Genomic DNA, 13,186 nt, shown 5'->3' with positions numbered 1-13,186 from the left:
CGTTGTACAAGGCATTGGAATTTGGGGGTGAGGGGGAGGGAGGGAGGGAGGGAGGGAGGGGGGGGGCTGGGGGACGGGTTGATGGGGAGGGGAGGCAAGGTGAGGAGAAGCCACGAGAAAAAAAAGACCCCCGCGCCATTTCCTTTCCATCTCATCCTCATTTCCCTTGATTTCACTTTTTTATTTATTTTCTTCTTGCTCCCCCAATTCTTTTTGTTCACACACACACATATATGTTGTGTGTGTGTGTGTGTGTATGTACAAGTCCACTGGTGCTATCGGGCGCCACCGTATAAGGGGAGGGGGAAAGAGGAACAGCAGGATGGTGGTGGAGAAAGAGAGGTACTGTGCCGTAAAAACAGAAGAACGAACCACCTCTAAAAAAAGTGGGAGTGGGTGGGGGGTGGGTGGGGGTATGAATATATATAATAAATAATATATATAGAGAAAAAAAAGGGCTGGGAGACTCACGAAACAAACGTAAACAAAAACAGCGTCACCAAGAGACAAGAAAAAAGTGTGGGGAGAGAGAGTATACAACATCATCCCCCAAATCACGTAGACCGTATGGAGGAAGGGAGGAGGACAGAAAGAAAGAGTAGAGGAAACATAGAAAAAAGAAAGCTCAGGCGGGTGTCTCTCCTTCCGAAAATATGTCGAACGACCCAAAAAAAAACAAAAAGCAACAGAAAGCGAGGGTGTCTGTGACAGTGGAAGTGGTCGAGGGCACAGGTAGAGGGAGAGACAGAGAAAGGTCTGGTCTTGTTTATTCCCCCTTTTTTCCTTCCTCCTCTAAGCGTTGTCGCTGGATGGTCCATTGTCCCCGAGGGTTTCACAGCGCTTCACTCATGTGGGAAAAGAGAAGTCCAACTCGCACCACCGCCAAGGTGGTGCATCTCTCCACTGACATCCCACCCGTGTGTGCGTGAGGAGCGGCGATCATTCATGCGTGTTTCATCTTTCCACGGGTGTGGCTGTACGCCATTTCTTATTTTCTCCATGTGAACAGTGGACCCCCTCCGCGTCAACTAGTTGGAGGGGGTGGGGTGGGGTGGGGGAAGAAAGAGAGCCCGGTGAAGGAGGGTAGTGTGTGTGTGTGTGTGTGCGTAGTGGACTAGAGTCAACACAACGTCGGCACCAGTGCGTGCAACACCACTTTCCCGAGTGCCCCGCCCCTCCCCCCTCCTCCTCCAAAGTACACATCGAGCATTCAGCAAACCTGCTCCACCCAGAGAGTCTCCCTTGTCGAACCAGTCTCTCACTCGACTACGCGGCATTTTAATGGGAGTAAAGCATTGCATAAGCGCAGAAGCAACAGACGGGGGAGGACAGTTTTTAGGCCCATTCTCACCGCTACATTAGTACTTGGGGGCGGTGGGGTCCTCCTCCTCCTCCTCCGACGGAGGGCGGGTCCAGGACGTGCAGGTGAGCACGCCCACGGCGATCATCTCCAGGAGACAGGACCCGACCATGAGCGCGAAGCCGGCGGAGTAGGGGTACATGCTGCCAAAGCGGTTGCCGCACATGGTTAGGTTGTACACGCTGGCGACACAGGCCCAGGATATCATGGTGAGCGGGATGCAGAGGGAGGCGAGTACGAAGGCGATGGAGACGGGGAGCTGAATCTGCGTGTTGAGCAGAATGCCGAAGATGAGGGCGGCGAAACCGCACACCGACGCCATGACGCCGAAGGCGGCACCGCAGTGCATCGTCGAGGTGCGGCGCGCGCAGCCAAAGGCAGCGTCACCGGTCAAGTCGTACGGCACGTCGCCGCAGAACTTGCGGTATCCCCACATGGTGTAGCAGCCGTAGTTAGGTGTCTGGAACTGCGCCGTTGGCGTGGCGATGAGCGCAGAGGCCCAGGCGAGGAAGTGGATGAGCGCGAAGATCATCACGCCGGTGTAGTAGGAGAGGAAGGCAAACATCTTTGTGTCTGTGTCTGTGGCGGGAGACAAGAGGGGGGCTTGGTGGTGGGAGGGGGGGGGTTGTTCGCTGAGTGAATCACTAACCCTATGGCCAGTTCGGATAGGGAAAGAGGGACTGTATCTGAAGAGGGGATGGTGTGTGTGTATGCGTGTGTGTGGAGAGAGAGAGTGTGTTAGACGGTAGGGGGTGCGCCGTTGGTGACCTCTGGTGTTGGATATACGCAGTGAAGATAGTGTGTGAGTGTATAAGAGAGGGGAGGCGGGGCCGGGCGGGAGTGGATAGGCTAGTTGGCCAAGAGAGAGAGAGACCCATTTCATTGAGCTACAGAGGTGGTGGTGGTGGTGGTGGTGGTGGCGACAACTGATTTGCCAAGAATGGCCCAATAAGCCTGTCCGGCTCATGCACTGCGTTCCCCCGCCCCAGGTGCGACACCAAGGTGTGTGTGTGGGTGGACTTATACTCGCGGTGGGTGAAGGGTGTGTTGCCGAGGTCTGCTGTTCCGCAGAAAGAAAGAAGGATGATAGTCAATGTACGAATGTGGTGTCTCTCTGTCTGTGCGCTCGCGTGTGTTCCCCTCTGTAGTCGTGATGCAATTGATATGTATCCGTTTTACCTATCAACCACGAGGACATATAGGTACGCGCACACACAAACCACGACTACACTATTTCGAGACAGGATGAGCCAACCACAGCACCGAAGCGCGAAAGGCTCACACTACCGTGTCGCGTTCAGTACTGCAGGCGCCTCCTTTCGACCACCTCACGATTCTTCACTAACTGGGCATCGGTTCCCCCCAACGGCTGCCACACACTCCACCCTCGTTTGTCTTTCCCCCCTCTCTTCAAACAAAAAAGGGATATTCCATCTCACTTTTTAACTTTTTTTTCTCACGTGCTGAAAGATGCCCCCTCTCCCCCAATACACACAGAGAGAGAGAGAGACACACACAGACAGGGAGTCGTAACGAAAAATATAATAAAAATAAAAAAAAAACTAAAATCAATGAAAAACATACATATCCAAATATGTGAAAGTCTATAAACTCAGAGGGGTGGGGGTGGGTTTTTTTTTTGTCCCTCACTGTCCGATGCGTTTGGTGCCTTCCTCTTTGGTTCAACACTTTTTTTTTTTGGTGGTCGTGGTGATGGTGCTCTGTTGTTTCTCGCTGTTGTTGTTGTGGTCGGCTCTTTCCCTCTCTCTCTTCCGTTGCTTATCGCTTTCGAGGCCGCTCTGCCTCTACCATGGCCTCAAGTTCATGCCTCAAAAGAGATGAGAAACACACACACACACACATACACACACATACATACATACATACATACGCGCACAGAAAAAATGTGCAGCACAGAAGCGGGGACCTCTCCTTCCTCTCCTCTATCCCTCTGGAGTTTTCCTCCATCATCCTGTCAGAGGTTCCCTTCTGCATATTTGACCCCGTCAGAAAGGGACAGCGGTAATAAAAAAAAATATGCGATGACCTCATCTCCTCTCAGAGGCCAAGACATGCCTCTTCGCATACCACACTGTACACCCTTATATCAGAGAGAGAGAGATATTTTTATTGGAAGATGTGCATGTGTGTGCACGTGAGAGATGAGGAGCTACGCCAAGGCCATACCGGCCAGCAATAGAGTGGCTGAGCCGCCTCTCCTTCCCCCTCCCCCCGTGGGCCTTTTTTGTTCTCTCGAGGAAAAAGAAGGGTGGCGGGAAGTAACGCTGGTCGACCGAAACGCGATCGAGCTTTGAATTGACCCCCCAAATATTTTTTTTGGGGGATTCAGGAGACTCGAGCGCCCCCCGGCGATATCGCCGCATCGCTCCCGCCACGAGAAACAATGAAAGAAATGGAAAAAAAACGCCACAAATTGTTTCGTTCACAAAGAGTAGCGGATGACCTCTCTCCTCCACCCACTCGGTAGCACCGGGGCGAGTGTTCGTCGTTGGCATTCCAGGGCCTTTGCTCAAGACATATGTTGGCCAACATGATGATAAAAATAAGCCTCTTTTCTTTTTTCCCCAAAGATCTTTCGCTATTGATACTATATATATATATATAATATACTCGGAGCGTGACGCACAGTACGTCATACGCCGGCTTTTTTTTTGTTTGACTCATGGGGGGGGGGGAGGGGGGAGAGAGTAAGGAGACAGAATAGCACGCATTGCGTCGTGCAGGAAAAGAAGGAATACATAAATGAGGAAGCGTTATGCTGTTTCACACACACACACACACACATAATCCTATATGAGGATTGAAGAGATTCAGGCTTGGACTCTACTTTCTCTCCTCGTTTAGCATGACAAGCCTTGCCGACCCAGGGGAGGGGGGGGGGTAGACGGTCCGTCCCCACCCGCCGCATGCGCATAAATATTTTATCATTCATCACGACCTTCTCCGCCGTGTGTCTTCAGCAAAAAGACAGCAGCAGCAGCAGCACCACATTGATAAACTGGACGCAACAGGCTGTGACCATGATCCCGAAACCTGGGCCGTATTTTAGGGCAAGCGAACTCCACCTAATATCGCACATCTCGAGGGTGAACGCACCGACCACGCACGCCCAAGTGATCATCAAAGTGATGACTGAGAGGCAGGTAAAGACTAACGGGAGAATGACGGTGCAGGAAATGCGCAGGAGCATCAGAATGCCGAACACGAGTGCCATAATCGTTGTGAAGATGGAGATGATGGCAAATGCGGCGCCACCGTTCATGTTGTTGTAACGTTGGGTACAGTTGCCGAAGGCGATCTTGCCTTGGAGATTATGACTCAACGAACTGCAGATCATCTTGTATCCCCAAAAGGTGTAGCATTGGCGTGAGATCATCGATTCCAGTTGGGAGAGGGGTGTGGCGATGATGACAAGCACCACCACACAGAATTGAATGACGGTGAAGACGACGACACCGACATATGAAGAAATAAAGCCCATTTTTTCTTGTCTTCTCGTTTTTGAGGAAGAGGGAGGCAGATCAGTAAAAACTGAGGGGTGGAGGGGTGGAGGGGGGGGGGAAGGGAGAGGAGAAAGACAGACGGGTCACTGTGTCGTAACCGGCGCGATATGAGAAGAAGGAAAACACGAGATCAAAACAAAAAAGTAAATAAAATAATCTAGTAAGTGCTAGGTCTTGGAAAAACGCGAAAACTAAATCCCTCTAAAAAGTGGTGAAGAAAAGAGGTGGAAGAGGGGAGGGAGGGAGGGAAGGGCACGTAGTTTGAAGGACTATGAGGAGATCTCTGCGCGCTGTTTACTTGTTTTTTTCATTATGAGAATACAACCCCATCCCCAAACAAACGTGTTGGGATTTGGGGGGCGGGGAAGTGGTCACATGATATCGCATTGATGGAGTGGTGTGTTTATTCGCATGTGTGAAGCGTGTGCATGAGAGTTTGACCACACACCCACACAGAGCGGATTACAGTGACGGTTTGTAAAAATACATCAAGTAAGATTCCCAGAAGCAAAGATCACATGCTTAAAAAAAAGGGAAAGGGGGCAGGGGGATTAGCGAGACGAGAAAATCGAGGTAGGCAACGAAAAAATCACATGTAGAAGGCAAAGAACCCGATAAACTACAGTTTGTGTGTGTACATAGACCGATACTTCCCCCAACTCTCCCACATAATGTTGCACACAAGGTCGCCTGCATTCGACATTGAAGGATTTCCAGACTACAGAAGAGGTGTGTGGGCGTGTGTGGTGAACACGCCGAAAATATGGCAGCCGCAGAGGACAGACGAGGGAGTTGCAGGTGCCTGTCTCGCTATTCGTTCCCTTTCCGCCCCCCCCCCTCCACACACACGCACACACACACAGATGCACAGAAGCAGCAGGCCGACAGAGACACCGAGATCCGAAAATATTGTGAACAAAGAAGAGAATAGAGAGGGCGACGCCCCCCCCTCCCTGCTTTCATTGTGCAGCAGCGCGTCCAACTGCCAAGGGCAGCAGTACCTGTCGTCTCAAGGCCAGCTGAGCTGGATTAGGGCTTGTATCCACAAAGGACAAAACATCCTACGCTTTTCTCGACGTCGCCCTGTGCGGTGAGCGTGGAGGGGAGAATAAAGAGATTGACCATAGAGTGGAGGGACGTGGGGAGAGAGAGAGGAACAGGTAAACAGACGAAGAATGTCAATGGTGCTGTACAGCGGCGACGGCTAGGTGCTGTCATGCATGTGTGTAGGGGTCATGGTTTTTTCTTTTTTTTTTGGGGGGGGGGGCGTTGAGGGGGGAGATCAAAGGTGAGCAGGGGTGGAGTGTGTGCGCAAAATACGTGATGATAGGGCGGGTCTCCTCAAAAATTCCTTCCGCCCGCCTCCCCAAAGAGAGCTCAAACAGTAACGAAAAAATATATTTAGCAACCAGTGGTTGCGTACGCGGTCAGACAAACTTGGACGTGTGTGCGTGTGTGTATGTGATAGTGTGGATGGGATCGTGAGAAAGAGCGCCTATAGCCAGATTATGGTGGTGAAGATCATCTTCAGCAGACGGTGATTGCGGTGGATGAGCCGCACAGGCGGAGGGGGGGGGGGAGGAGGTGAAAAAGAAAAACAAAACGCAATCAAGTCAATGAGGGAGCGCTCTTGATATTCAAGGACAGGAAAGCCCAAGAGGAGAGAGAGAGAAGGGAGCAGGTAGGTAAGAGGGGAGCTACTCGCATGAAGTGAGGGGAAATGACTGCGAGAATACGCAGCGCGTGTGGCGTGTGTGCGCGCATGGGAAGGCGATCGGAGGATGAGGGTGGAGGGGAGAAACAAGGAAGGAGCTACCCCCACCAGCAGCAAACGTAGGATGGCCGTGTCTACACTTCTGTTTTCCGGCCACGTTTTCCCATTCGAGAGTAGGCACAACACCCATGAGAGGACGCATGTAATTTTTTTCCCTCGTCCCCTCCTTATGGATGTTCTCAAGAGTTGGTCTCTGGATTTTGTATGTTATTTACTACTTCAAGAATACATTTGTCGGTTTTTTTAAATATTTTGTCTCCCCTCCCGACTGAGTGTAAACATCGTGAACACACGTTCTTCCCCCTTCCTCTTTTGCTCACATTGACCACACACACACACACACACACTCATATATATATGTATATATATACAGACAGAGGGAGGAGGTGTACCGAGTCGGAGAAGAGTGGGGGATATGTGGAATAACAAAGAGTCGCAACAAAACGAGGGAGAGAGAGAGAGGGGAGGGCGGGACGCAAACAAAAAAGTAAGTGCAAGTTCAAGTACAGACAGACAAACGCACAAACACTTATACATGCGTATACGTGCACAGGGGGACATCACGAGGGGCGAAGATATTAAAGTGCACCACGGAACTCACGGAGAGACCCCCTCCCCACCTCCCCCGAAAGCGAATGTTGTGATGTTGTAAACAAGCACCATTTTTTTTTTACTTTGTGCATCTTAGAGGTTACCCCACCGACCTATTCCTCTCTTCAAAAAGGAAACAGCTTTGCTTTTTTTCCCTTCTCTTTGTCTCACTGTCCTTTTTTTTCTCTACACGCTCGGTGCGCTTCTTTTCGTCTCATTATTATATATTCTTTTACCTCCACATTTTTTCCCCTTTCTCCGCAACGTCTATATCTACCCCATCCCAACCGAGAATACAAATACCCTCTCCCTCCCCCCCTCCCCCTCCCCCTCTCCCTCCGCCCCACAACAGCAAAAAAAAAGGGTACCGAATTCGCTGCAAAACGGGAGGGCAGAGGACGTACACAAACAAACCAAAAAGGTGGTGTATACGGGGGAGGGGGTGGGGGGGGGGCGGCGGCGGCGGCCGATCGTGAAAAAAAAAATGAGGTTTAAAAGCGAAAGAGGGGGGAGAGGGAGGGGCAGAGGGCAGCCAAGAACAACAACAGCAGGGAAAAACAGTTGACACCGATAAAAGGTAAATATTTATCACCCCCCTTCCCCCTCTTCCACAGACTTAAACTCCCGAAAACACAACAAACTGTGGATCACCGCTCTGGCAGGACCGGGAAAAGGGGGAGAGGAGAGGGGGATGCAAGGAGATGATGTATTTGGAGAACGGGGTGTTTACTCCACCAATCACACACACCACTTTTTTTTTTTTAAAGTCCCCCCCCCCCTGACTGGTGACTGATTTTCATTTTTCCCTCCACTTTTCTGAGATTGCGCTTTGTCCATGTGTTGTAACGCTCCCCAGATATGCTCCCCCCCCCCTCGACTTACACACACGAGCACAACAAAAGAAATCCAGCGGCGTACACATTCTCATTCTTTTTTTTTTTTCCACCTGCCTTTCGTTCACTCTACATCTGTAGCGCATCTATTCCTCATCTGAGGAGGAGGAGGGGGGTGCGCCACTGTTAGTGACTAGGCGTATCCACCAGGTGTACCAGCCGCCTTTCTCCACCTCCGTAGTTTTACCCCTGTCCTCGGGAAATTCCCCCTCACCCTTACTTATATGCGTGTGTGGATATAGTTTTGCTTTTTTTTTGTGCGTGTAGGAGGGTGGGCAAGAGGGGTGGAGAGGGGTTACTTTCATGAAGGGGAGGAGGACGCGTCGCGGCCACCTCGCACAGTTGCTCTTCCGTGTGTCTCGCGTGTACACGGCACCCGAAACTTTCAACGTTCTCTTTGGTGAACTGTGGCAAGCATATGCAAGAGAGGAGGAAAAAAACGAAAAAAATGGGGTCTGCTACCACGCGGGAGGGGGGGGGGGGAGAGCTGAGAACTTGGCCAGTCCACACATATAGGTCAACAACAAGCGACAAATAGATCATTGGAGAGGGGGAGAGGGAGGCAGTCAACTGATCACAGACGCCGATGCATGTGCAAGAATATATAGGTGTCGATATGTATTCTATTTCCCACAGCGGCCACAAGCGGTGCAACGACAACAAAAAAGAAGAGACACCCATTGATGATCTTGGTCGTTATCGAGGTGTACGTGTGTCTGTGTGAGGAGCGGCAGGGAGGTAGTCGCCCAAGAGGAGCACTACAAAGACACACAGAGCCAAATAATCGAAAAAGCACCGAAGGAGATTCACGCGTATCCATGTACTCGACGAGCGTGGAAATCAAGGAAAGTGAAGAGACGGGAGAGGGGGGAGAAAGAGAGCCCGGTGAAGGAGGGGAGTGTGTGTGTGTGTGTGTGTAGTGGACTAGAGTCAACACAACGTCGGCACCAGTGCGTGCAACACCACTTTCCCGAGTGCCCCGCCCCTCCCCCCTCCTTCTCCAAAGTACACATCGAGCATTCAGCAAACCTGCTCCACCCAGAGAGTCTCCCTTGTCGAACCAGTCTCTCACTCGACTACGCGGCATTTTAATGGGAGTAAAGCATTGCATAAGCGCAGAAGCAACAGACGGGGGAGGAGAGTTTTTAGGCCCATTCTCACCGCTACATTAGTACTTGGGGGCGGTGGGGTCCTCCTCCTCCTCCTCCGACGGAGGGCGGGTCCAGGACGTGCAGGTGAGCACGCCCACGGCGATCATCTCCAGGAGACAGGACCCGACCATGAGCGCGAAGCCGGCGGAGTAGGGGTACATGCTGCCAAAGCGGTTGCCGCACATGGTTAGGTTGTACACGCTGGCGACACAGGCCCAGGATATCATGGTGAGCGGGATGCAGAGGGAGGCGAGTACGAAGGCGATGGAGACGGGGAGCTGAATCTGCGTGTTGAGCAGAATGCCGAAGATGAGGGCGGCGAAACCGCACACCGACGCCATGACGCCGAAGGCGGCACCGCAGTGCATCGTCGAGGTGCGGCGCGCGCAGCCAAAGGCAGCGTCACCGGTCAAGTCGTACGGCACGTCGCCGCAGAACTTGCGGTATCCCCACATGGTGTAGCAGCCGTAGTTAGGTGTCTGGAACTGCGCCGTTGGCGTGGCGATGAGCGCAGAGGCCCAGGCGAGGAAGTGGATGAGCGCGAAGATCATCACGCCGGTGTAGTAGGGGAGAAAGGCAAACATCTTTGTGTCTGTGTCTGTGGCGGGAGACAAGAGGGGGGCTTGGTGGTGGGAGGGTTGTGAGTGGCGGAGTCTGGGAGTGGACCGTACAAGGAGCAATAAAGCACCAGGAGAGGCTCAAGCGGTGGGTAAGGAGAATGGCGGTGGTGCAGCGATGCAGACTTGGAGAAATCAGCTGGTGGCGGTGGTCACCGGAGCGCATAATCAAAAGGGAGAATAGAGGCGTGCGCGTGTGTGTGTGTGGGACGGGGATGCGCGGTGGGTGAGGGAGGGAGGGGAGACAATGTAGAGATGGAGAAGAGTTGAAGGCGCCTTGAAAGAGACGAACACGCATCTGGGGTTGTTTGCATCCGAGGGTCGATTTGTTTTTCTCTCTCTCTCTGTGTGTGTGTGTTCTCTTTTTGTTTGGTTTGAGAGGGGAGATGGACAGAGACTGCAAAGGGTGTAGTTGATGCACGACTTTGTCTCTATACTTCCAGATGGGAAAAAAAAGTACGAGCATTTCGGGTCATTGGGTATAGGGGTGGTGGTGGTGGTGGTGGTGGTGCTTGTGCTGATCTACGCATCTCCAGTCGTATGTACAACCTGCCCATAGTCCCTCTGGCACAGATTGTTCCACGCCGATTTGCACTGCGTAGCCAGGCCCATTTTCTTCTTCCCGATTTGTGATCTTTGCTGGCGTGTGAGTGACGAGGTCGTGCGAGGTCGAAGGGATCGCGGAGCTCCGCGCAACAGCGCAAACGTTTTGCGAGACACTAGAGAGTAGGCGGTATCTGTTTCTCAGCCTTGAGAAAAAAAAAATTACGTTTGCGCTTGTGGTGGACATTCATTTCTGTTTGGGGAGGTACGGAGCGATACGTTATAGTGGAAGCGAGGATGCGCAACAAGCGCAGGAACGCACCAGCACAGGAGCCAGAGAGGAGAGGGGAGGGGGGAGGGCGACACCAAACTCTGAGAAAGTGAGGGAGGGGGACTGAGAAGGGGGCGAAGAGGAGCAGGTGGACAAGCGCCCACCATTGTTTCTTCAATGACATGTGGATCCGTTTGTATACATGACTCAACAGACAGAGGAGCAGCGTGGGACCGCCGCTCTTTCCCTTCTCTTCCCTCCCTTGCCAGTGCACGGCGGTATCGCCTCGTTTCAAAAAGTCTGCACAAACTCCTTCACGTCGCTCTTCTAGTTGTGGAAGACGGCAATTGCAGTAGTGTGAATGTGTGTGCGTGTGTATAGGGGGTGGAGGTGATGGTGATGGGCTATCACTGACCACGCCGTCCAAGGATCTAGCTATCATCTGCTACCGCTATGCTCTTCGGGTTCCTCATCGATGCGCCATACACCACCCACTCGCCTCTACACCCGATACGCTCATTGTCGGGGGAGCAGAAGGCGCTTGATGGAGTCAAAATCGACATCGAATGGAATAAAGACGACGCCGCTGGGCAGCGTGTCGAAGCGGTCTGACACAACCCACACCATTCGCTTCTTTACTGGCAAGTTGGCTGGCACCACCACCTTGCCAGCGTTCGATGTCCCCATCCCGCCAGCCATGACGGATAGCAGAAACGCGCCGAGCTGTGTTTCGCTTTGCTTCATAGTACGCACAAAACGCTCCAGGTACAACACAAGATTGCCCTCTGCTCGGTACTTCCACTCGGTGTCAACGCTGAAATCCACCGGGATGTGGCGGCTAATGTGCTCAAGTGCCATGATTGCGTTCTCGTGCTGGCGCTGGAAGGTCTCCAGACGCTTGAGGTTGTCTTTGAGCACGCGGAGCATCTGGCCTGTGTTCATGATGGAGTGGTTGAAGATGACCTGACCGTCGCCACCGATGCGGAAGCCGATCTCCTTTCCAGCCGCCGCGGCCGCAGTGGCTGCCTGCGTTTTCGAGCCCGGCAGGGCACTGTAGAGGTGCTCCACAATGCGTATCTCACCGCGCTTCTTGAGCAAGTCGGACTTGAGGTTGTACTTTGCTACGGCGCGACGTATAGTCGTCTCTTCCTTCATAAAACGGGCAATCAGGTCGTCCTGCCAGTGCGTTCGTCCGGCAATCGAAGAATCCATTGTTACTCGATAAAAGTGGAACATATCCGCGACCCGCATGAGCTGACGCTTGCGTTCCTGCAGCTTCGGGGCAAAGCCAATGCGCCACTCCTGATGTTTCTGCACGCACTCTTTCCAAACAGACTGTGGTAGGCTGAGCAGGAACTCCTCCCACGTGGGCATCTGCTGCACCGAGAGCACAATCGACCCATCTGGCGCAACGAAGTTGTCAAGGGAGTGGAGGCTGAGGACGATGCACACAGACGGACGGAGGGCACGACCGCGGTGTACCTCGTACATGCGCTCGATTCGCTCAAAGGCAACAACAAAGCGCTCGACAGAAGAGTGGCTGCCAGCCATGCGCAAGTCGAAGGGGCGCAGCCCCCGTTCTGTCATGAAGTCCTGCACATCCGGATCCACCTCTCCGTTGGGGCCAATAATCGTCTTGGAGGGTATGTACGGCGCCGTGCTGCCGCCGCCACTGCCGCCGACGCTCGTCGTGTACTGCCCCGAGCCCGTTGGTTGCACCGACTGCGTCTCCGGGAGTGATACGAGGTAGCCCAGACCGTTTTCTTCAACCACCAGCAAAACACTGAAGCGGCGCAGATTTTCTACTGCCTTGTCTCCGCGGATGTACAGAGAGCCGGACTGGATGAGGTGCTCGTTTTGCTTCTTATCAGCGTAGCGGAGCACCGACTCAAGGTTCATCTCCACTCCATCACTGGAAAGCTCAAAGTCTTCGTAGATGTCGGCGTCGACAAAAAGTTTGGTCAGCTGCTGCTTCACAATGCGACTATCAGAGTACGGTGTGATGGTACACTCGATCGCTTTTAGCCCCGCCGGTGCCGCTCTAACGCCACTGGTCGAGGCTGACCCACGATTGGACTGCAACCAGAAGAGAAAAGACTGCGGCGTGTTGTCACGATGACTGCTGTTGGTGTAGGAGGACGATGAACCCAGCGCCTGATTCGCTCGCTCGTGCATGAGGGTCTCCAGTCGGATCATCTCCTCGCCGTTGTGCTGAGCCTTTTGCGCATCGATGCCCCACAGAACATCGGGGTGTGCACCGGCCAGCTTCAACTTACGGAACATCTGCGCCAGCGACTTGGCACCCCTACACGAAAACGTCGACCGCATTTTTCGGGTTTTTTTTTACGCCTTGACTGCACAACTATGATGTTAGTCTGTATCAAAGGGAGAAGGGGGTGGGTGGGGGGAAAGGGAGGGGAGGTGGTGGGTGGGACAGAGAGAAAAAACAGAGCTGCTTCTCA

General features: G+C 52.9%; 4 protein-coding genes across 4 annotated transcripts; all 4 read right to left on the bottom strand.

Moving 5' to 3' along the window:
* Positions 1–1,358: 1,358 nt before the first annotated feature.
* Positions 1,359–1,925, bottom strand: JKF63_05608 (uncharacterized protein; the record flags this gene model as incomplete). Its single annotated transcript, XM_067901565.1, has 1 exon — positions 1,359–1,925. One exon carries the CDS (start codon positions 1,923–1,925, stop codon positions 1,359–1,361), a length of 567 nt encoding a protein of 188 aa, XP_067756831.1.
* A 2,412-nt stretch (positions 1,926–4,337) lies between these two features.
* Positions 4,338–4,862, bottom strand: JKF63_05607 (uncharacterized protein; the record flags this gene model as incomplete). The annotated part of the gene is made up of 1 exon (XM_067901564.1): positions 4,338–4,862. The coding sequence occupies one exon, from the start codon at positions 4,860–4,862 to the stop codon at positions 4,338–4,340; it is 525 nt and encodes a 174-aa protein (XP_067756830.1).
* Positions 4,863–9,310: 4,448 nt separating this feature from the next.
* Positions 9,311–9,877, bottom strand: JKF63_05606 (uncharacterized protein; the record flags this gene model as incomplete). Its single annotated transcript, XM_067901563.1, has 1 exon — positions 9,311–9,877. The coding sequence occupies one exon, from the start codon at positions 9,875–9,877 to the stop codon at positions 9,311–9,313; it is 567 nt and encodes a 188-aa protein (XP_067756829.1).
* A 1,363-nt stretch (positions 9,878–11,240) lies between these two features.
* On the bottom strand, positions 11,241–13,052 carry JKF63_05605 (uncharacterized protein; the record flags this gene model as incomplete). Its single annotated transcript, XM_067901562.1, has 1 exon — positions 11,241–13,052. The coding sequence occupies one exon, from the start codon at positions 13,050–13,052 to the stop codon at positions 11,241–11,243; it is 1,812 nt and encodes a 603-aa protein (XP_067756828.1).
* Positions 13,053–13,186: the final 134 nt, after the last annotated feature.

This window comes from Porcisia hertigi, chromosome 24 (assembly GCF_017918235.1).
Source record: "Porcisia hertigi strain C119 chromosome 24, whole genome shotgun sequence".
Taxonomy (NCBI): domain Eukaryota; phylum Euglenozoa; class Kinetoplastea; order Trypanosomatida; family Trypanosomatidae; genus Porcisia; species Porcisia hertigi.
This window is presented reverse-complemented; position numbering and strand designations above follow the sequence as displayed.